This window comes from Rhamphochromis sp. 'chilingali' (genome assembly GCF_963969265.1).
Source record: "Rhamphochromis sp. 'chilingali' genome assembly, chromosome: 1".
In the NCBI taxonomy this organism is placed as follows: domain Eukaryota; kingdom Metazoa; phylum Chordata; class Actinopteri; order Cichliformes; family Cichlidae; genus Rhamphochromis; species Rhamphochromis sp. 'chilingali'.
Window position 1 is genome coordinate 52891919 of NC_137929.1, and position 23623 is coordinate 52915541.

General features: G+C 36.9%; 1 protein-coding gene and 1 long non-coding RNA gene across 3 annotated transcripts; one reads left to right on the forward strand and one right to left on the reverse strand.

The window, feature by feature from the left end:
- Positions 1 to 630: 630 nt before the first annotated feature.
- LOC308393636 lies at positions 631 to 5098 on the reverse strand. 2 transcript variants are annotated; one of them, XR_013971011.1, is made up of 6 exons: positions 5034 to 5098; positions 4229 to 4297; positions 2517 to 2587; positions 2361 to 2398; positions 2117 to 2278; positions 631 to 1684 (listed from the first exon to the last, which is right to left on the reverse strand). It is a non-coding gene; the product is annotated as an uncharacterized lncRNA (long non-coding RNA). The 2 variants fall into 2 exon arrangements; XR_013971012.1 differs by lacking the exon at positions 5034 to 5098 and adding an exon at positions 4798 to 5019.
- Positions 5099 to 20548: 15450 nt separating this feature from the next.
- Positions 20549 to 22461, forward strand: LOC308406526 (uncharacterized protein). Its single transcript, XM_080897589.1, has 2 exons — positions 20549 to 21034; positions 21802 to 22461. The coding sequence occupies exons 1-2, from the start codon at positions 20980 to 20982 to the stop codon at positions 22353 to 22355; spliced, it is 609 nt and encodes a 202-aa protein (XP_080753715.1). The 5' UTR covers positions 20549 to 20979; the 3' UTR covers positions 22356 to 22461.
- The last annotated feature ends 1162 nt before the right edge of the window (positions 22462 to 23623 follow it).

A 23623-nucleotide genomic window follows, 5' to 3' on the forward strand; every position in this document is an offset into this window, starting at 1 on the left:
AATTTAAAAATATTCAGTAAATTGTAATTAAAGTTTTCATTCATATCCCCCATTTAAAGATGACACAACTTAAAAGGAATGAGTACAACAGAGTCACTTTTTTAGTATAGCAAAACTCAATATTGTAATCATTTTTAAATAAACAACAGTCAAACATCAAATTTGAAAAAGTGAACAACATGTCACACGAAACGCCAAAAAATAAAAAATAAAAAAATAAGGCAACTAATTGCCTCAAGTACATTGAGTACTACACTGTAAAACCTGACCAGTTAAGTTAACTCAAATGATTTGGGGAAACCGATTGCACCAATTGATTCAAGTTTTATAACTTAAACAGTTTGGGGTTATTTAAGTACTTTATTAGAGTCCCAAGAACCCAAAGCAAATATGATAATGTAACTCAAATGCATTATGTTTATTTACTCATTGTATTTAGTATGTTTCAACTTAAACCATTAAATTTCTTGTACTAAGATGCTGTATTTATTCAAACTTATTTAAAGTGTTACATGCTCATATTCAAATTAAGTTAAATTAACTTAAATAGTTGTATTTAAACAACTTAATCCAATTGGGGAAACCGATTGCACCAAATGGTTCAAGTACTATTAACACAAAACCAAGCTATTATTCTTTCCATTCAGTTTTTATTAACTTTAACTGCAGAGAAAATACAGAATGAATACAACCATACTTTCAGTCATAACCTATGACTGCTAAAGCCATTATCAAATAACAAATAATTAGGCATTTTAAAACTTGCACTTTTAGGGAATTTTGAATGTTTTTTGTAGCATTTTGAAAATCGATTAAATGTACAAAACACAAATTTAGTCATGTAGACCTGATACATAGGTGTACATCATAAAAAAACAATAGTCTAGAGGCAATTAGAGCCATAACAATCACAATTTTAAGTAACATTTAGTATAATAATGAAATCACATGCACTACAGCAATGCAACTATAGAAAACAGCTGAACTAAGGATGTCACTAACAAAAAGTATTCTCAAAGGTATTTGTGGCTTCGCAACAGTTTTGCCCAGACCTCGAGTGAACTGGCACTCATCACACAATTAAAAAATAAAGCATGAAAGTATACTGTACATATTGACTAATTATCAGTTATCTCGCAAAAGATTTCCATGTAACTAAAATATGTTTTTAGAAATAAACTTAAGATTACACACTATGTGAAGATTTTTTTCAATCACAAACAAAACGTCAAATATGGATTTTCTCCTTATTCTTAGCTTTCTCCACATTGCCTTTTAGAAAGCTAATTACCCAGAACAAATAAAACTATTGAAGCCATTCACAGATAACTGAAAAAGCACGAATATAGTGACCAGTGAAAAACAAACATCATCTGCACAAGCTCATTTTTTAGTGTCTGCAATTTTGGTTTTAGTTGCTTTCTCTCATCGTCTAGCTTCAGCAACACTACTTGAATGAACTCAAAAAAGCCAGTATACTTCATAGGATAGCTCAGATGCAGAGCATAGATTAGCCCAAACAAAGACACCAGGGCATCAGTCCATGAGTGATGAGTCATAACAAACTGATCTTCAAGTTCTATGAACACTTGGCGTGGTGAGAAAGGAACTCCTCCAGGCACCTCCTCTTCATCGACATCAGCAACCAGAGCAATTCTATGGCTTCATAGAACTCAATTTCACCCTAAGATATAATACAGAGTGCACAATTATTCATCTGTAATATCTCTGTTAAAAGCATAAATACAAATGTTCAGGCACCTTTCTTCAGTTTTTCAAATTCTATATATCATAACATGTTTTAAGTTGACAGTGAAGGTTCATTTTTCATTCATCCAGGTAGTCAAATCAAGGATGAAAGAAGTTTATAAGTCATTCAACTTCACGTCTTCAACTTTCAACCCAAGTCCAGATGACTTATAAACTCCAAAGTACCTTGCATGTTTTGAAAATCTCTGAGGTACATTGGTAGGCCGGCCAGAACTGCTGTTCTAGTTGCATAGATGTCGTTTGTGTCCTTATATATCCATATATATATATATATATATAAATAAACAAACACATAACAATGGCAACTGCCAAGCAAGCAGAATAATAATTAGTATCTTTTAAATACCTGTTTTCCATATGCCGACAAAAGCTGCTCCATCCTTTCACCGACCCGTCCAGTTTTCCTCTTTTTGTAAAGTCCAGTCAGCTGAGGAGCATAATCATCCAGCGCAGCATAAAACACATGTGGCAGATTCTGATTGGTGATCCGATGAAATTCAAAGTAGAGCTGAAGAGAATTCCAAAAATATTATAAGCAAAACACAGCATACTATATGAGCAGCAAATGTTATATACATAGTTGTACTTACCTGTGTCTCATGAAAGAGTGCTGGCCATGGTCCCTCACCTGGCAAAATTTGAGGTTATTGGATGAGGGCGATTAACTTTGTCAGAATGTTAGTATGGAAAGTGCAGAATTGCTCTGTTTAAGTCTTCTAAGTTAAAATATCTCTTAGAAATCAAACCTTTAAACAATGTGCCAACTCCACTGAAATGACACCTTCAAACAGGTCGTGTAGGAAGTCAGGTGGGAAGCCTGTGACAGGATGAAAGAAAGAGAGATGGTCAGAAGGAACACAGGTGTTTTTAACACCATAGTTTTCCTTAATGTCATCATTCTGAAGCTCTTGCACAATAATTATCATGAGCATCTTTTGTTCTCATTACATAATTCCCTGTAAAAGCATTTTCTGTTTGCATTTCTGTTTGGGTGGCATGACAAAACCTACAGAAATATGTAGACCTGAAACTCTCATTGAAACCAGCAAGTCCATGGGCAGAAGGTTGTCTGCCACAACAGAGTAGACAGTGCCTTTAAGACATTCACCAAGAGTCTCAATGTAGGCACCTACTTCTTCAAGAGTTTTCAGATCATTTAAGAGTGGTGACAGCATTTCCTTACACCCAAACTGGCGTACATCATTGGAATTGCACAGCAGAGCAAGCTGGGTGCAGTGTAGAGCAGAACAAGATTTAACTGGAAAGTTTTCCAGTGTCCAATAAACTGCAAAGACTTTATGTATTTTCTTTGAGGTACCAAGTGGGTTTGTGATCAAAATCATCCACATAAAGTATCATTGACAATTTCTGTCCCTCTTGTGACAGTAGAACATTTTCCTGGTAGTAGGATCCATCACAAAATGACATGAAATGTCCAGGAATCTGTGTGGGTGCTTGTTTAATTTCTTCAAGCACATCATTTTTTTTTCAACAACAATTGCAAAGATGTGAGAATAGGCACATACATATAAGTGTGCTTTGACGATTCAATTAAATACTCCACAGGTTTGACATATGGAAAATTTTCTTCATAATATGATTTCCTCCTCTTTGCTGTAGATAGTGGTCCTTCAGATGTGACACATTTATGTAAAACATTACTATCAGAAACTGCCTGACAAATCTCATCCACCAGTTTGTCCGTATATGTACAGTTGTGCTTTTTCAGTATATCTACAACTGATTTTCTAACCAAAGGTTGTGATAACAAAAACAACTGATCAATATGCTCAATAATCTCCTGTGTTGCTCTCTGGGACACATGGAGAAGGGTCTGCATTTTCAAGAAAAATCCAGCCAGATTGTATTGCAACTGCTCTTCTAAACCCTCAATTCCACTGATTTCACTGGTGGATGCCACTTGATTGTCATCTGATGACTCTATTGAATCAAGCTGCATGTCATCTTTTTGTTCTACATTTATAACACTTTGCACAATGCCTTCATCGTAACTTGTTGAATTTTGGTGGTCTCTGCATTTGTGGGCATTGAAGGTTGAGTAGACATTGGTTTTAAAATTGCAGTTCTTGAAAGGACATGGAACAGTTTCTTTTCGTTTTAAATGCCCCCTCAGATGGATAAACATTTGGCTTTCAATAAATGGCTGCTTAAAATTACACATAGAGCAACAAAATCCATAATTATTCAAATCTGGATAAGAACCGTCTTTTCTTTGCGTGGGAGTGTGCATTGTTGACATGTGTATCTTTAATGAATTAAATGTATTAAATGTACACATGCATGTGTTGTAGAGACAGGGTAAGGGTGAAATTGTGGAGTACTGACCATGGTTGAGCCGATAATGCTTCAACAACATGACTTTTATGGCAGTAGAAAAACTAGACAAACTACACAACTTGCAATTCCACATTTTGATACCAAATCGTTTTAAAATCACCTTTACTGGTTGTCTTTAGTGCAGTGCTGGATGATCTCTCGGCATGCTACTGCTCCTTCAATCGTCAGACTGTAATAACACAAAAGCCATGAGGACAGAAAGCTAGCAGAACAGTTTTTACTTTTACTTCACTTAAAAACAGTCAATCTGAATAACACAAGCTTGGAAAACAGTAAGATTTATTCTTGCACTACAGTTCATTTTCAATTCAGGTTGGTCAACTACTCTATACGTTATAAAATAATAAAGCAATTTTACACAAGTGAAGTACACAATAGGCTAACCCTTGGAAAGTACAGAGTCAGAAACGTTTAGGTTTGGTGCAGTGCAGCTTTGAAAAGGTAAATTATTTCGCGACTAAAATGCCACTAACCATCATATTCAAAATTTGTGAAGGCGAACTTGTCCGTTAAACTCTTAAAATTAACACTAAATAAATTTTCTACTATTTTCACTGTGTCAAAAGTAGGCTACATTTGAACTTGATAAAGGTCAGAGTCAGAAAAGCGTAAACACTGATTTTACCAAAGGTTTTGTGGCATGCAGTTTGCAAAAATCAGACTACTTACCAACTATTGATTGAAACAAGCCACCAACCGTTAATTTTTTAAATTGTGAAGGCAGACTCCATACAGCGCTAGGCGGGAATTGTGTGCTGGCAAGCTAAGTTACGAGCTACTACAACAAAGTAGTCTGATAAATTACAACGAAGTACAACTAAAACAAAGCAGTCTGATAAATGTACGTTTTGTATGCTAGAAGTAAGCATTAACAAAAAAAACATAAAAATAACTTTATCTTGTACTTTCCACTCTCTTGACGAGGCTCCTGTCTCATGGCCGACAAGTCCAGGCAAAACACTGGGGGCGGGGCTGTGGATGGTGACTAATACAAATGAATTAGCACAACTTAAACAGTTTAAAGCAACAGTACTTAAAACGTTACAAAAACATAATGTGTACTTATTACAATAAAGTTATTATATCATATGTATACTTTTGGGTCTACCTAACACACTTCATGAAAGTTACTTTAACTATTTTTCAGAACTGAGTAAGAACAACTTACTTCTTTTAGTAAGATGCACTGTTGGGTTTTACAGTGTACTAAATTTAACAGCTTAAGTGCATTTCTTTCAGTTCAACAGTATTTTCTTGGCCTCTGCTAGTAACACACTATGCTGTTAATATTCAAATAATAAACTGATTATATGAACAAATAAATATTTAAAAAGAATATATTAAATGCAAAGACAACATGTACTTTTAAATATCTGAATGGCATACTTGATGGATTATACTGTCAACTGCTGAAACTCCAAAGTGAAATAAAACGAAAAACAAAGAACAGATGGGTCAAAAGCATATTTGGAAGTAACATGAATCATGTCTTTCCTACCTAGTGGTAGGAAACATAGTTGTTGAACACATGAATCTTGTACAACAAAACATGAGTTAGTTCTGGTTTAGCTCTGGTTATTAAAAATACTAATCCTCTTTTCTCCCTCTTTACAGATCAGTGAAAGGAGTGTCAGCTCAATCACGGAGACTGTGCAACCCGTTTACTGTGCTGTTTTGTTTGCTAAGATTGGGTCACATTTCTTAAATATTCATCTCGGGTTGCATTTTCAGTCTGTGTATATTTGGAATAAGAGGAGTTGAGTTAAGTGTGAGTAAAATTCAAAAAAATGCTTTACAACATATTTTTTAGCTTGGTTGTGTTATTGTCATGGTCCCTGCGGAGGCGAGGGATAACCTGTGAGGAGTGAGGGAGCAGAGCATGTGTGGACACTTTGTATTTCCCTGACCCTGTGGACCCCTGGAACCCTTTCTCCCCCACGTATATATATGTATATATGGTGTGGATTAATAAAGCACTGTTTAACTGTATCTCTCAGTGTGCGCCTGAGTCCGTCCTGCCTGCCTTGACAGTTATAGTGAAAATATTGTGTTGTAATGCAAACAAATGAAATAAAAAAAAAAAAAAAACGATGCAATAAATAATTTTTCATGTAGCCACAAGACTTCGTTTGATGTAATATAAATAAATGTGGAATCACTTAACAAATTTGTCAGGATTTCTCATTTGTCATGATTTAATGTTGCAGTCTTTGCTTTGTTTCATGATTTCTACAAAAGAACATTTAAATTAATTAACTTCTAAATTTCATTTCCAGATACAAATTCTGTTTACATATTAAACCCCTTCTTTCTCTTGTGAAAAGAGATGTAATTAAATGATAATGAGGACATATTTTAAAAAAAAACTAATCTGTGAAAACACAGAACAATTATTTATGGCATAATGATCATTTTGTCTTCTTTTCACCATTTATGTGAAGCAATTATATTGCTCCTTTTAGAAAAAAAGAAGCTACTTGGACCATGTAGGCTAAGTGTGTCTGTTTGGTCATGTTAATGGTCTTAATCTCCTCTACTGAACATAGTTACATCCACAATAAAAATCAAAAAGTAGATTTTTTTTGACTAACTGAAGTTATATTTTCTGTTTCTCAAGTAAACAAGCAAAACTTAATAAATTCATAATAAAATATAAAAATACAAGAAAAAATATTAGAAAAAAATGAACAGCTGTAACTTTAAGAAATACTGGTAGGAGCAGTACTGCCCCTCAGCATCCTAGTGGATGCACCTATGGTATTTCCAGTTCCATTTCACCAGGACTGGAACTCATGGGAGATTTTTAGTACATGCACCTATGATATGAATTTGCCTCTTCGTTCTCAAGATTCTTAGAAAAGTTGACCTCTAAACTTGGCCTTGAGGTCAAGGTCATCCGGATTCAAAGTGGTTTAAGACTTTTAGTAGCCAAAAAAGGGTAAAAAAAAAAAAAAAAAGGTTTAGAACAGTTGTTTGTTTATTTCATAATTCATTTCTGACATGTATGTAATATATGTTTAAAAGCCTTTCTTCTCTGGATAATTAGAAGGGAACAGCAACTGTTAGAAATAAGTTTTTAATAAAGTTTCTTTTCAATATTGATCGCAGTGTATAATCATAATAGTTAATATACTCCTCAATAAAAGGATACAAGCATTATGAAGTGTTAACTAAGAGAGATAGAAAGAGTTGAGTGTTGAAGGTAAATTGCTAAACGCTCACAGAACACAATTTCAGACAGGACAGGCTGCTTAGCCTTGGGTGTATAATAACAGGATGCTCTAGTCAACAAGAAATAGAGACTTCATTGTGTCAGTCAAAGCTTACTTTAACATGAAAATAAAGATCCCTGGTAACAACTGTAAGAGAGTGGTTTTCTCACACAGGACAAGATCCCTGATTGGAGGTTTATGACCGTTGCCATGCAGAAGGACCTTGAGGAGTACAAATCAGGGAGTGCTAAGTGTAAACCACGGCATCCCCCTTAAAATTTATGTTCGTTTTTGTGCCTCTGAGAGTGGGATACAATGTATAAAAACGGCTGTAATTTTGGTATTCAAAAGTATTACTACAATATTCAACTACAGCTGAAAGTCTGCAATTCAATAACACATCCAATGTTTGATTTAAAATCCACTGTGGTGGTGTACAGAGGCGAAAACTACAAAAATGGCATCATTGTCCAAATGCTTTTATATACTGTACACACTGGATAGGTTGCAAGGGCTAGTAGAGGTGTGGTTTATCCATGCAAAACATCAGGTGGAAACTTCCTTTGAAGAAGTGTTCAGCTCCATATTTGTTGTTCTGAGATATATCTCTGAACATTTATTTTCTTCAATATCTGGCATGATAAGGGCAGCAGTTACTGCAGTCACAGCCCTCCGTGGCTCTGTTCAAAGGATATAGGGCTTTGGACTTGACTTAACACAAACGCCTCAATGTGCATTGTGCGAGCATGGCACCATATTGGCAGGCCACGAGTCAAAACAAACACACTGTGTTGGAAGGAAGATTGCTACGAACCATACATAAAAGGATCTCAAAAGAAAAAGGACGGTATAGAGACAAATTGCGTCTGGATGTAAAGAGACAATAAAGGCAAAAAATAGTGTGCATTGGAAATGTGGACCCATATGAAATACGGCCGTGGAGAAGAATCCTGAAGACCAACCGCTATTGACTTGCCATGATCTATTCTCGTACCTTGTCTGTGGAGTCAGGGCATACACGGTGAACCAATTTCGTAATTATAAATCTCTGGAGGCGCACATCCAATTCACCATGGATAGGATACAAGATTTGGTTATTTTTAAGCCTCTACGTTGTGAATACATCGTCATTCAAACAAAGGTAAGTAAGCTTGAGTACTGAGTACCCTGAACATTCAGATTAATTAATAAATTCATTCATGAGGGGAAATTACAGTGAGAACATGCGGAGGCTCTGTTAGATGGATAACATAGTGAGTTCAGTGCATTGATGTGACATTGTCCTGAAGGATTTAGTTATTCTCTATGGTTAAAGAAATTGAACAAATTAATTCATATTTATTATAAATAATCCTAATTATACATCTTGCTTCCTTGTTTGTGTCCTGTGTCACTAAAAATACATTATTTTTTGGTTTTATACATTGATTAATGACCTGCAGAGTCTCCTCATCATATTAGGGGTCCCTAATTGTCACTTAAAGTCAAACTTTATGCTTTCTTCATCTTGACAGTGAATACATCCTTGCATTACATACTTTAGCTTCATTTTTTGCTGGCAGGTTTAAAAAACAAAAAACAAAACAAAACAAAACAAAAAAACAGGCAGATTTAGAATATAACCAGTGATACTATAGATGATAAACTATAGATGGATACATAAAAAGAAAAAAATTGCATGTATGTGCTTACTTTGTTACATTTATGATAAATGGATTTGAAAGTAGATAAAACACATGTCGGCCTTGCTTCATTAAAGTTCTTGTCTTTAAATTAACTTTGTCTGTGTGTTTCAGGTCCTGCACTCTCAAAGACTCAATGAACCAGCATTGCAGCCATTGGTCATTGTGAGCATCACAGGGAAGGTTGAAGCCGACCACTGCACCTGTCACGGCCGGAGTCGCGGAGACCTGCAGCCATGTCACTGCTCTTCTGTTTAAAGTAGAAGTAACAGTGGTGATCTGTGGCACAAGGACTGTTACAGATGAACCTGCATACTGGGTTTTGCAGGGCAATATGACCAAGATACAGCCAGAGGTTGGCCATAAGATAGACTTCTACTGTTTAGCTACCCAAAAAAAAGGCTCTCGATCAAAACATAAACAGACCATTCATTGTGACAGGTAAAAGAAGCTGTCGTCAAAAAAAGAAATTCCACCTGCTACTGTGGAGGAGTTGGATCAACTGATGGGAAAATATTTCTCTGTGTTCTGAGTAACCCATGTTTTATTTAGGGGGTCTAGATTCATGCCTGAAGTGCATTGCCAAGTAAATAATTTGCATTTACTGAAAATGCACTAACTAAGTAACACTGTTCAAATGTTGAATAAAGAAACAAACAAATGTTTTTCCTTTTTTTTTTTAATTAAAACCACTTTGTAGAACATCACATCAATGTAGAATCAATGTCATGTATAGTTTACAAATGACAAAATGCTCACATAAAATCATGACAGCATTTATATAATATCACCCACTACTAGCATTCTGTAATTTACTGGCTCTTTTGAAAACCTATCACTACATATACAGCACAAGACTTATTTAACAAGAGCATTTTTCCCTGGTTTCACTACCACACTGGGGCACATGATCACCAAAACACAGCAAACCTTCACCATCTTATCCATAAGGGTCACCTCTTCACCCTCACATGGAATGTCTGAGGTTGAAGCAGAGAAGTTAGAAGATTAATGACGCCATTGTGTTTTCTTTTCCCAACCAAGAGAGTTTGCTTTCGATCTTCTAATATAAAATAAAACACATTATAAAACACAACATTTAAAAAGAAAACAATAAAAAAAATTTAAGTAATTGTAAATGTGGCAATTGGAGCCAGGTGGGCACAATTTTCTCAGTTTTGATTGCTGTCAATGACAAATAAATAAAAGATCCTTTGTTCTAGTTTCTTTGCTAGTGTGGGTTTTTAACTTTTTACCCCCCCTAAGAGTGTATAGTTGAACCTTAAAAAAAAAAAAAAAAGGAGCCACGTTCTGGATTTCCAAACACGGGTGAAAAAAATTGAAAAAAAGATAGAGAAATTACCAGAACTAGCACAAAACCGTAGTGCATGATAACAGAATGAAAATGCTTCCACTTAAGTTAAAAGGTTACGAGAATAAAAGTAGGAAATAAGAAAAAGCTCACAAATAAGCAGAGCTGCCATGACAGGCTGCCACACAAGATGGCGCCGGAAATAACAAGACTGTTATTGACTCAAACCTACATATGTGCCAAAATAGTCTGCACAGGAAGTATGAAATAAGTTATGTCTTTCTGTAGACCTGTGATGCTCGGTCAGTCAGGCTAGACAGCATGGAGATGAAAACATTTTTCACCTGTCTGCGTGAGTACTGAGTGTACCTATATTTATTCACCAATAATTCATCAATTAATTATTATTATTTTTTATTCTTAATATATAGTTGTCATATATTATACATAAAAAAATGTATCAAAGAAGAATTGTTAGAGATTAAATGTTTACAACATGGGCAATAACTTTCTTTGTGCCTGGAATTATTTAAATTTCATAAAATGGGCTTAAAAAGTGTTTCTTTGGGCCATAATATACATGATATTACAATGATATTACTATGTTAACACATATCTTTGGATCCAAGCATCAACAGCATGACTGATGTACTACTCTCTCTTTCCTCCAGTCCCGAACATGTTCTTGCTTTTGACTGCACACTGTTTTCACAGTTACACTTCAAAAACTGGTGAGAAGTTAAGTTTTGCAAAAACAGATGCATATTTGAATTTTGCTGAACTGCTTTGCAAGGCTAATTATTTCTTACTGCTCTAAAGCCACAGTCAAAACCCCTATCCTAGCTGAATATCTTTCATTATCACATGGTTAAAAATTAATTAAAATTTTCAAATAAAAGAAATTTAGTTCATGGACATGTATTTTTTTTTTTAAATTCCAAATCATTTAATCATTAAAGTTTCTCAATAAAAAATGGGATTCACTGTTCAAAGTGTTTTAACACAAAATATATGTGTATGGGTATGTATATATGTAACATGTATTCATTATGAGGTGTTCAATGTTTTGTGTACCCATAAAAAAGTGTCACTAAGTTCTTAAACTTGGGCCGTTCATCTGAAACGGGTAGTCCAAGAATGACTGTTGTTCAAGTGAAACTGCTAATTAGACATTTGATATCAGTAAGTGTATCGAGTGATCAAAAAAATAATGACATAAAAAAATAAAAAAATGTATAACTATATAAGAATTGTGGATAATTAAATAAAAACCTTAATTTCATATGCTCTTTTTTTTCTTTTTTCAGATCCAGATATTCTTACTGTCTTCCCAACCAGACTGCAGTTCTTTGAGTATGAGTCCATCTGTTTTAGCTGTGATGGTTTAAATCACCAGGCTAAATGGAGAGGGGTAAGAAATATTGAAGATTTCATTCCAACATGTACAAATTACACAGTGACGCCAACAGTGAACTGCACCATAAATAATGCTTTTGAAACTGACACTGGAAAATACTGGTGTGAAGATGAAGAAGGATGGAAGAGCAATGCTCTCAGCATCACTGTCACTAGTAAGTTTACAGCATCTAAAGAATTTAATTTAAAAAGACCGACAATATATTCAAGAATGGTGATGGAAGAATAATGAAATCAGAAGTAAATCATCAAATAACCAACTCAATTGTGGCCAGCAAGTGATGATAAAGTGAAGGGCATATTAAAAAATTACAAGTACACATCTCCAATTGTTACATCTTGTAGGATAGCTTTATTGATTATTGAATACAGCTCCCCTTTGCCAAGTTTTACAACTTTATTACTAAATGCAGAAAAATTCAGAAAGATTCTATCAAAATTTAACCGGAACCATAAATTGCTGGTCTGATCAGTTCATTCCCGTACAATAGTATTACATTCATTAAGAATTCCAAGACATTTCCTTTAAATATTCAATCTTCCAATTTGAGGCAGTGCTAAAAATGTACTTATTTTGAATAAATTATCCCAATGTTAAGTCAAATTGCACGTTTAGTGAACTTCATTTATTGCATTTATATATATTGTTTGAATGTTATTAGTAAAGTAAGCAGCGTCAATAATCACATTTGGTTATTGACGATGCCCCAGCAATACATATTTGCTTTCTTGTCTGTGATAAATATTGTAAGTGTGATGCCAGTGCAAGAAGGCTTCTTGTGGGGTTTGTAAAGCAGATTAAATTAGACAGACTCTTAAAATACACAAATATTCTGCTTGTAAATGCTGTGAACCTATGAATAACATCTACAACAATTTATTAAACACTGTTTTTTTTTTCATTGTACAATTAATAAGTTTGTATTTTGTTATAGCTCCTATTTTAGAACTTGTAGATAGTCTTTTTGTCACTCATGATAACTACCTCCGCTTCAATTTCTCTTTTTTTTCTTTTTTCAGTTGGTTCTGTGATCCTGGAGAGTCCTGCTGTACCTGTAATGGAGGGGAAAACTATCAACCTGTACTGTAGAAAGAAGGGAGCTTCTCTAAACCAAATAGCTGATTTCTATAAAAATGACTTAAAAATTGGGACCAGCTATTCTGGGAAAATGACCATCCACAATGTTTCCAAATCTGATGAAGGGCTCTACAAGTGTACCATCTTGGAAGCTGGAGAATCACCAGAAAGCTGGTTGATTGTGATAAATAAGACTCTGGAAGAACAAAACCAAGAAGGTAATACTTATTATTAATGTTCATCTTCTGTCGTTTATACATTAAACCAGTGGTCCCCAACCCCCAGGCCTGAGACCGGTACCGGTCCGTGAGTCGTTTGGTACCGGGCCGCGAGAGTTAGGGCTCAGGTGTGAAATGTATGGTTTCCAGGGTTTTTATCGGTTTTCAGTGTTATTTTGTTATCGTTTTTATCGTTAACTCGGTTTTTCCTGGGTCTTTTCACGTGTGTTATGAATAAATCTTCTTTTTTTCGGTACAGGTACTAGTTTTATTTTGTTGTATTTATCCGCGACACCTTAAAGGCCGGTCCATGAAAATATTGTCGGGCATAAACCGGTCCGTGGCGCAAAAAAGGTTGGGGACCGCTGCTCTAAACCCTCCTGTTAAGCCTTATCATTTCATGGTTCACATGCAGTAATTTCACTGCAAAACAATTTTGGAAAAAAAATAAAAACAAAAACAAACTCTTCATTGTTTTGTTTTGAGTTTGTTTTGTTTTTGCAAGGAACTATTAGATCCCAGGTGAGTCACAAATAGAAACATTTTAAAGTTACAGCAAATGAAACTGCCAATGAAGATTTCGGCAACGTTCTGATGATTACCCTGAATTTAGAGAGAATTTGAATCATTTTTTTACACTTCTTTTTGTCTTTTTTACACTACTTCATACATACATATCTTACCTATTTAACAAAAGAAAGCACAACCTTTACCATCTATAAAAATGCTGACTGCATCAAATTCCTAATCCACATAAAAAATTATGGAAAATGCTGTATTACATAATAGATACACTGATAATCTGTCTTGCCTCTTTAAAGATTTTCAGTGTGTTTAGTTTTGGTTTGCTGTGTCTCATAGTACCGTGTCACAGTTGTTAATTAAACAGTCATTTTCAGTGTGACGTAAATAGAGGCCAGACTCTCACTCACATGCATTTATATACAGTGAATAGCAAAAGAGTTCAAAAAAGTCAGAGCAGTTGGAAGGTCCAGTTTCCACAGGGCTTAAATTGAGACAATGTCAGTTTTCTCACAGAATCCAGTCAGTCTCACCACTTGATGTCTCATAAACTCCAAATCTTGCACAAAGTGACAGACTGGTGAAAATAACTTCACAATAATTTCAAAAAACTGCAGCAGTAGTGCTTTAGAAACTGCTTTCAGGGAAATGATCCAGAAAAGCCTGAGCCACTGCTGCTTCGTTATGAAGTTGCCAAATGAGATCATCAGGACAGGTGTTTGATCGCTACCAGCTGTCTGACTCTGAAACTCACACACCTGGTGAAAACTCCTTTGCATAGGTCTTCCATAGGCCAGTGCATACACACACACACACAAATGGGGAAAATGGAGACACAGACTTGAAACAGAAGCAGAAGCCAAAAACACAAAGAGAAGACTGAGGGAACAGGAAGAAAACTCATACAGGAAGAAGTCATTGATGACTAGACTGAAGATCTCAAATAATATAGTACAGAACTAACAGGAACAGAAGAAAATCATACACAAGAAAATAAACATAAAACATATAATATAGACACAAGCCCTCTCTTCAAAATAAAAACAATGTGTTGATAAGACTCAGTAAAAGACCCAGTGACTATAAAATATTCATAAACTCTACTTTAATCAGATATCACGGTGACCCTGGAGAGCCCTGCTCATCCTGTGATGGAGGGGGAAACTGTGGTTCTGAGCTGCCTAAACGAGACATCTGCAAACCTTCCAGCTGTCTTCTATAAAGATGGCCTCTTCATTGGGACCAGCTCTGTGGGAAACATGACCATCCACCAAGTCTACATGAGTCATGAAGGACTTTACAAGTGCACAATATCTGGAGTAGGAGAATCATCAGAAAAATGGCTGTCTGTTAGAGGTGACACATAAACATGATTCAAAATATCAAAATAAGGATTTTGTGCTTGATTGTTGTGTCTGTTTAACCATAAATAGCTACTTACAGCACTTATATTGAACTCTTGAGTTGTATTTTGTAATACTGTTGCTTTAAAACATCAGAGAAATTTGGATAAATTGTCTACACATTTGTTGTCTGTCATGGCATACAGTTTAAGCTTTATTTTCTTAAATGACCCTATACATAAAATTAACCCTACCTCTGGGATTACAGTAAGAGAAGTTTAATGTGTCCCAAGAAGACAAAATGGTAAGAAGTAAAAAGAAAAACATGTAAATGAGTTTTGTGTGACATATGATGACGTGGTGTCGTTGCAGGGCTTCCCAGAGAGGCATGTTTTTGTTCGGACCAATTCTTTCACCTCCTCCTCCTTTTGCGGGTCGTCCTAACTATTGTGATGGTAGCTCTGCTGATACTGCTTGTGGGACTCCTTCACTGTGGGAAACTCGGACCAAAAAAGAACTCATAGATTGATGAATCAATCATAATCAACAAGAAATCACCATCAAGCACATAAACACTTTTATAAGTTTGGTTACTACAGTTTTACTGTTGTTCTTTTATTTTATTACATTTAATGTATTTTTGTTTGAAATACATTTGCATTGCATTTTGACAATGCAAGAGACTCAAAAATTATTTTATTTCTGCAACTACCTTAAAAAAGAAACAAAAAAAAAAGACTAACTTGAATATGTGAGTGAATATGACTGTGGCTGTTGATGTTTGCAAAGCAGAATATATATATATATATATATATATATATATATATATATATATATATATATATATATATATAGTCACATGCATATTTTTAAAGGTGTGCACTGAGTTCTTGGAGCATGTGTTACCCAAGGTTTTATTTAGTGGCTGCAGCTCATCAAACGCAAACCGCTGAAGTAACAGACACACAAATGACCCTCCTAGACCTAACAAAATGTTTATAGAAAAAGAAAACTCTGTCTTGGTTGATTAATATAGTTTGAGAAAACTAAAAGAATACATATATTTTAGATATATATAATTACTAGTGCTGTCAATAGATTAAAAAAATGAACTAATTAATCACACAATATTCTGTAATTAATCGCGATTAATCGCAATTACTTGCTCAATAGCCTGGTTGCATTACATTTTAAATTTAAGCTTGTAACTGACATTTATGCAATATAATGAAGTAAATGCAGAATAAACACAAATAATGTTAAATGCTTAAATTCAAAGATAATTTGAATAGTTTTCTTCAGTCTTTTAACACAGGTTCTCTGTGTGAAATACAACTTTAAAAAAAACTATATACACTAATATTAAGCAAGAATAGACTAATATATAATATATATTAGTGCTGTCAAACAATTCAAATGTTTAATCAGATTCATCACAGGGTTACAGTGGATTCATTTTGATTAATCATGATTAAATATCATTCATTTTTATTCTACATTAATTGCTTTTCATTTTGCATAAGCAAACAGACTTGAGAAAAAAGAAAATATACACACTTAACATGTTTATTGAACATCTTGAACATTCATGTTAACAAAAAACATGTATCCACTCGCTCTCTGTCACTCGAGGAAGCTAATGCTGGTTTAAATGAAATGATCAGTCTGCCTATAGAAATATCATCCATACATCAGCCAGAATACTGTAGATAGATATTCAAACCTAATGGAGTGGCCTCTGTGCTCTAATGACCATATATGCGATAAAATGCAGTATTCTTAGAATACTGCATTGAACGTGAAATAACTTGTTAATTACTTCCCAGTGATTTGCTTTGGTATGGCTGAGCTGTTAACATAGATTAAAAACACACTGATAACGTAAAGGATGTTTATTAAGGAAATAATGACAACGATGACCAGATGGACTTTCCACTGTGATAGATGTAGAAACTGTCGCACATCTGTCCTAGCCTATAATACATAGTCATAATGTTTTGATTAAAAAACATATTTGGATGAATAAAAGAAAGAATTTTATTAAGTTATTTATTCAACATTGTGCACATCACGACTATTAAACAAAACTGTACAACTAAAAAAAACAGAAAGTTAAAAAAGACACCAAAAGACCAATTAACTTCTCAAAACGATTATTCGTTCTCTGAATTTTTACATTAAAAATCTCTTCATGGTTACCACTTAATGTTTATGATATGGTCTGTATCTGTTAAGAGAATTTTTATTTTAGTTAAATCATTAAAGTATAATCAAGTAGAAACAAGTATGCCTTATAATCAAGTGTTTATATATTTTCACACGGTAAAGCTTACTGTTGAAAAGAACACAATGTATTCCTTGCTTAAGTGTGTGAGATGTTTGACAAAGACAGGACATATACATGCATTCTTTACTTCAGTGTCTGCGATGTCAGATAAGCATGAATACTGCTGTGTCGTTGTTTTTCAGTTTGTGTGCAGAAGTTAGATAGCTAAGACAATGCCTGAGCTCTCCCCTCTTCAGTTGAAAGAGGAAGTATTATGTAACCCATTTTGCCTTATAAATAAAGCGAGTAAACGGTGCTCGGTGTGTTAGTCTGCTCAGAGACTCTCACCCGTGCGCACGTCTTTGAAACTCTGAGTCGGTCTGCCAGTGTCTCATTTCTCTCTTACTGTGTTTGAACAAATTGTCAACCCTTGACAGTATCTTACAGGATGTACTGCCTTTTCGTCCTTATGTATAGCAAATACCAAAGCACATTTAACTGCTTAAATATTTTTCTATATGTATTAGCAAGAAAATAAATCAAAACTCAAATAAACTGCTGTTTAAGCATGCAGTCTACTGAGTGGTGGTTTTTACTTTCATAGTAAATTATATGGAAAAGTATTGAGCCACAGCTCTTACTTTTTGAATTCATGTGTTTTCAATCCCATTGCTACAGATGTGTAAAGTTTGCCTCAAGAAGTATGTCAAGTAATGGGTCGGACGAAATAGCTCACTGAATTAGACAGAGAAGATTTATGGATGTAGCGAAGGTGGATGTGCAGAAGGTTGGTGTGACAGAGTAGGATAGAGACAGAAATAGATGGACACAGATGATCACTCCCTAAATGGTGCAGCTGAAAGACGAAAGGTTCTGAAATAAACACACTATATGAAAGCATACTGTCACTGATTAATTCTCTTGTCTTCTCTTTTCCAACATCTTATGAGTCTCCATTTCTTCTTTTGGCTCTGCTTGTCTCAGTCTTGTTCCATCTGAGCTACAGCGTGGTTTGTCTGAATTCCTGTGCACAGAGAAAGGATATTTACTTTAGCCATCAGATGAATTCTGATGGCAAAAGAGCCAAACGGGACAGGCCAAAAAAAAAAAAAGTTTGCAGATGACACCAAGGTGACTGGCCTCATCAGTGACAACGATGAGGCCGCCTACAGGGAGGAGGTGGATCGTCTGGCTGAGTGGTGCGACACAAACAACCTGCTGCTTAACACCGAGAAGACCAAGGAGCTCATTGTGGACTACAGGAGGAATGCTGACCCACATCCACCCATCTACATTAAAGGGACGGCTGTGGAGCGTGTGAGCAGCTTCAAGTTCCTGGGAGTCCACATCTCCGAGGATCTCACCTGGACGACCAACTGCTCCAAGCGGGTCAAGAAGGCTCACCAGCGCCTCTTCCTCTTGAGGACTCTGAGGAAGAACCACCTGTCCTCAGACATCCTGGTGAACTTCTATTGCTGCACCATCGAGAGCATCCTGACCAACTGTATAACAGTTTGGTACGGGAACTGCTCTGCCTCGGACCGGAAGGCGTTGCAGAGAGTTGTGAAAACTGCCCAGCGCATCGCCGAAGCACCACTTCCTGCCATAAAGGACATCTACAGGAAGCGGTGTCTGAAAAGGGCTGGGAAAATCATCAAAGACCCCAGTCACCCATCACATGGACTCTTCACCCTCCTGCCCTCTGGGAGGAGCTACAGGAGCCTTCGGACTAAGACCACCAGGTACCGGAACAGCTTCTTCCCCAAAGCTGTCAGACTCCTGAACTCTGCCTCCTGACATCTGACCCACATTAAACACATGGACTGAACATACACACGCCCACAATGGACAAAAACAAATAATGGACAACTGTACCCTCATACACACAATAATAACATGGACTGAACCACCACTCACAACCACTAGCACTTTATATAGCCTCTGCAGGAATTATCCACATATTTCACTTATCTTACCTGCACTACTGTATAATTCTGTATAAATAATCATTCTGTACAATACGATAATTTTAATTCTACAACTGTTTATAACTTGCATAGTTCACATTTCTGTATAGTTTTTCATATTTATATCCTGTTCATGGCCTCTACATAGCTTGTACACCACTACAGCCTGCACATACTTATAGTTATAGCATATAATGTGCACGGTACCTTCATACCGTGTACATTATAACATACCCATAATAGGCCCATATTTTGTACCCTCATACCTACAACAGACCCATTTCTGTCTATATTATTGCTAATATATATTGTAATATATCTATATCATGGCTAAAGCACTTCTGGATGGATGCAAACTGCATTTCGTTCCCTTGTACCTGTGACACGACAATAAAGTTGAATTCTATTTTATAAAAAAAAAAAAAAAAAAAGGATATTTACTTTAGATTAGTCTTTACTTTAAACAATAGTTACTTGTATGCTGTGGCATTTGAGCCGCTCCTCATTCTCCAGGTTTGCCTTTGAAAAATACCTTTGGTCTGCCTTTGTGATAAATGCTACTACAACAAAGTATATAAAATGAGTCATTTTGCAAGAGCAGCTTGAGCTGACAGGAGCAATGGTTTATGACAAGAGGAAACAAAGTATTGTAAAGAGGAAGGCAGAAACCTCTTTCTTCCTGTATAAGAAAACAGGACATTTGGTGGTGTAATAAATTTGTCAGCCTCTTTTTTTTCACTTTACTGCTTGTTGTTTTAGAAAAAAATCTGTTTGGGTTGATAATACACAATCTGGTCATCCACAACGTTAAGACTCACAAAAGACATCTTAAAGTATATTGCATTCAAATGTGATCCTAAGAAGACATGAAAAACTTCTTTAATTGGCCAGTTCTGAGTGGACTGTTTTATTATTGTGTACTACTGCAGCATCATGCTGAGATTTTCTTGATACTAAAGAACAGGTCTGAGCACTCTTATTCATCACTTCACTGTAAATCAATCACTGAACTGCGAGAAAAAAAAACAATTTTTAAATTATTTTGCATACAACTTACTGATCTTTTTCCTTCTCTGTATCCAGCAAACAAAGATCACCAGAACAATGCAGAAAAGTGAAATAACAAAGAGAGTAAGCAGACTGACACAAACTGCAGGATTTGGCGGGGTCGTGAAAAAATAATCTGAAACAGTAAAACAGAAAATAATGAATCACATCCCAATAACACAATAGTAGTAATACGATGGCACCTGTCCAAGATGGCGGCCAACCAAACCGGTTTGAGAACCGGTTTGACCGGTTTCGTGCGTGTGCGCATGCGCGTTCAGTAATTCGATGGCACTAGTCCAAGATGGCGGCCAACCAAACCGGTTTGAGAACCGGTTTGACCGGTTTCGTGCGTGTGCGCATGCGCGTTCAGTAATTCGATGGCACTAGTCCAAGATGGCGGCCAGCCAAACCGATTTGACCAGTTTCGTGTGTGTGTGCGCATGCGTGTTCAGGTGTTCTTACCCTCTGGGCGGGAACGACTCCTCCTAGTGGGATGTGCTAGGTTGTATGGGTATAAAAGCGATCCTTTCACATTCTAAGAGCATCACCGCCACGGTCTGAGGAGCACCGACACATCGCGCTAAGGATCCCCGACGCATCGACCTAGAGCACCGACACATTGCGCTAAGGACCCCCGACGCATCGACCTAGAGCACCGACACATTGCGCTAAGGATCCCCGACGCATCGACCTAGAGCACCGACACATTGCGCTAAGGATACCCGACGCATCGACCTAGAGCACCGACACATCGCGCTCGCTAAGGATCCCCGACGCATCGACCTATGGAGCTCGGAATGACACCCAGCCAGGACATCGCCCATGCCATAGGCACTCTAGGTATGTCTTCAGGAGTATGCAGTCGGGGTCCTCAACGTAAAAAGCAACGCTGTGGAAATGACGCAGATGGAACTGTATTCAAGTTAGAATATCGAGGCGTCGAAGGGTATGTGTATGCCATTAAATATACCGAAGGGACAGTTGTGCTTAGTGTAGATTGTGGTGAGGGATTGTTTTGGGGGGAAGCCCAAGTCATGTCTACTAAAAACTGGAAGCTCTTCCGCACCGTAGTGTGTGCGGACCTGGACAATGTGGGTTTCCCAGAGCTGCTGTATGTTTCCCAGTGGAACAGTGCATCAGGCCCTGAGCTTTACAGGGTTGAGGCTGATCGTTTCAATCGCAACCCCGACGACTTTATTTTTCTCAGTGTATGTGATGACAGGGATAGTCTTATTGCTTCCAGAGGGCTTGAAAACTGGAGGTTAAATCCATACCCTCTAAACCTCGAAGAGCGCACAAGATGGTTTAAGGACTTGTTTTTTATACAGTGGTGCGACTGGAGAGGTTTGTCGCGTCTGTTTAGCCAGATTGATGACGCGATCAAGAGGGACAGACTCAACACTGCGTACGAGAGTATTAGAAAGCGCCTTGTTTTTGACGATCTGGCGAGTTGTCCGAAGACTGGTTTGCCTGGTACCCTGTGTAAACCTAAAATCATAAGACCTTCCGACAGCTAAACAATAAACTGGTAGGTTTAATGTGCGGGTGTGTGGGGTTGAGTGTGTATCTATGTGACAAATTAAGAGCTTGTGGTTTTCATTTTACAGAGAATGACACGCCCTCGTGGGACCTGTTGGAGTCACCATCAACAGAGCTGCTAATCCCGACCCTCCAGACTCCACCACCCTCACCACAATGCTCGCAGGACCCCCTCATATCAGACCTGTGGGATGAAACTGTAATCGACATCAAACTCGCAACTCTCCACCTGTTAATGTTGGCTTTGAATGAGTTTATACAAGAGACATGTTACGGATGCCAAACAGGCCACCCCAGTCAGGTGCAACACAGCTGCTTGCAGGAATTGTCTGAGTATTTCTTCGACACCTACTATGATGATGTGATGATAAGGCTCCAGACTGACCGATTCATCCCTGCCATCCGGCTGTTTGTACGCTCATCCACTGCAGATGGGTCTGGAACACAAATCCGCAGAGTTGCAGAACACATCATGTGTGAACTGAGATCAGAGCGATATATAGTATGCGCCATTAATGACAACATTGGGCACCTGCTAGATGCAAGTACTTGTGCCCGTCGTGTTAAACCAGCCATGCTCCGCATGATTGGAAACTACTGGGCTGGGTTACATCTGGTTTAATGTGGGGTGTCCAAGTATCCATTGTCTGTGATTGTGTCTTTGTGAAAATTAAATAAAAAGACTTGTTAACATCAACATCATAGTCATTTGTGGTTTGTAAATCATGGAAAGCACATTGCATAAAATATATCACGATCCAGCCCATCCTGCGGGGTTAGCCAGTTTAAATAAGCTACGTATAGCGGCAGGGGAGGCATCAGGTGTAACACCTCCACTATCTCAGGTCAAACATTATTTAGAACAAGACGACACCTACACACTCCATAAACCTGCGAGGATCCATTTCCCCAGAAATAGAGTATTGGTGACAGGGGTCGACAAACAGTTTCAAGCCGATCTGGTTGACATGTGTGAATATGTGACAGATAATGATAATGTGAGATATCTGCTAACATGTATAGATGTATTCTCAAAATACGCATGGGTTAGATGCCTAACAAACAAGACAGGGTCTGTTGTATCAGCTGCTTTTGAAGATATACTTAGTGAGGGTAGGATCCCTGTGAAACTACAAACAGATGAAGGCAAAGAGTTTTATAATGCAACCTTTAAACAGCTAATGAAGCGATATAATATCAAGCATTTCTCAACAGCTAGCGAGGTTAAATGCAGTATTGTCGAGAGATTCAATCGTAGCTTCAAGGGTAGAATGTGGAAGTACTTAACATCAGCCAACTCCCGGAGATATGTAGATATCATACCAGATCTCACACAAGCATATAACAATGCTTATCACAGATCTATCCATATGGCTCCGGCAGAGGTGAATAAGGATAATGAGAAGTCGGTCTTCAACGCGCTGTACAAAACGAGGCCTCAGAGGGAACTGCGCTTTAAATTTAATATCGGTGACACTGTACGAATATCAAAACTGAGAGGAAAGTTTCGAAAAGGATACGAGCAGACCTACACCGATGAGATTTTCACAGTCAAGGAACGTATAGGGAGACAGCCCCCAGTGTACAGACTAGTGGATCTAGCAGGAGAGGTATTGAAAGGGTCATTTTATGAGCCTGAGATACAACGTGTGGTTGTTGATGAAAACAAAACATTTAAAATTGAAAACATATTGGCTAGAAAAAAAGTGGGTCGGAAAAAGCAGGTGCTAGTGAAATGGCTAGGATGGCCCAACAGCTTTAATTCGTGGATTCCAGAAAAAGACATCGTTGAGGCGTAATTAACTCAGATGACGCAGCTCTACACACATTCATTCAACACTGAGCATAGACTGAGAAAGCATGAATAAAAAGAACAACAATGCAGGCTTC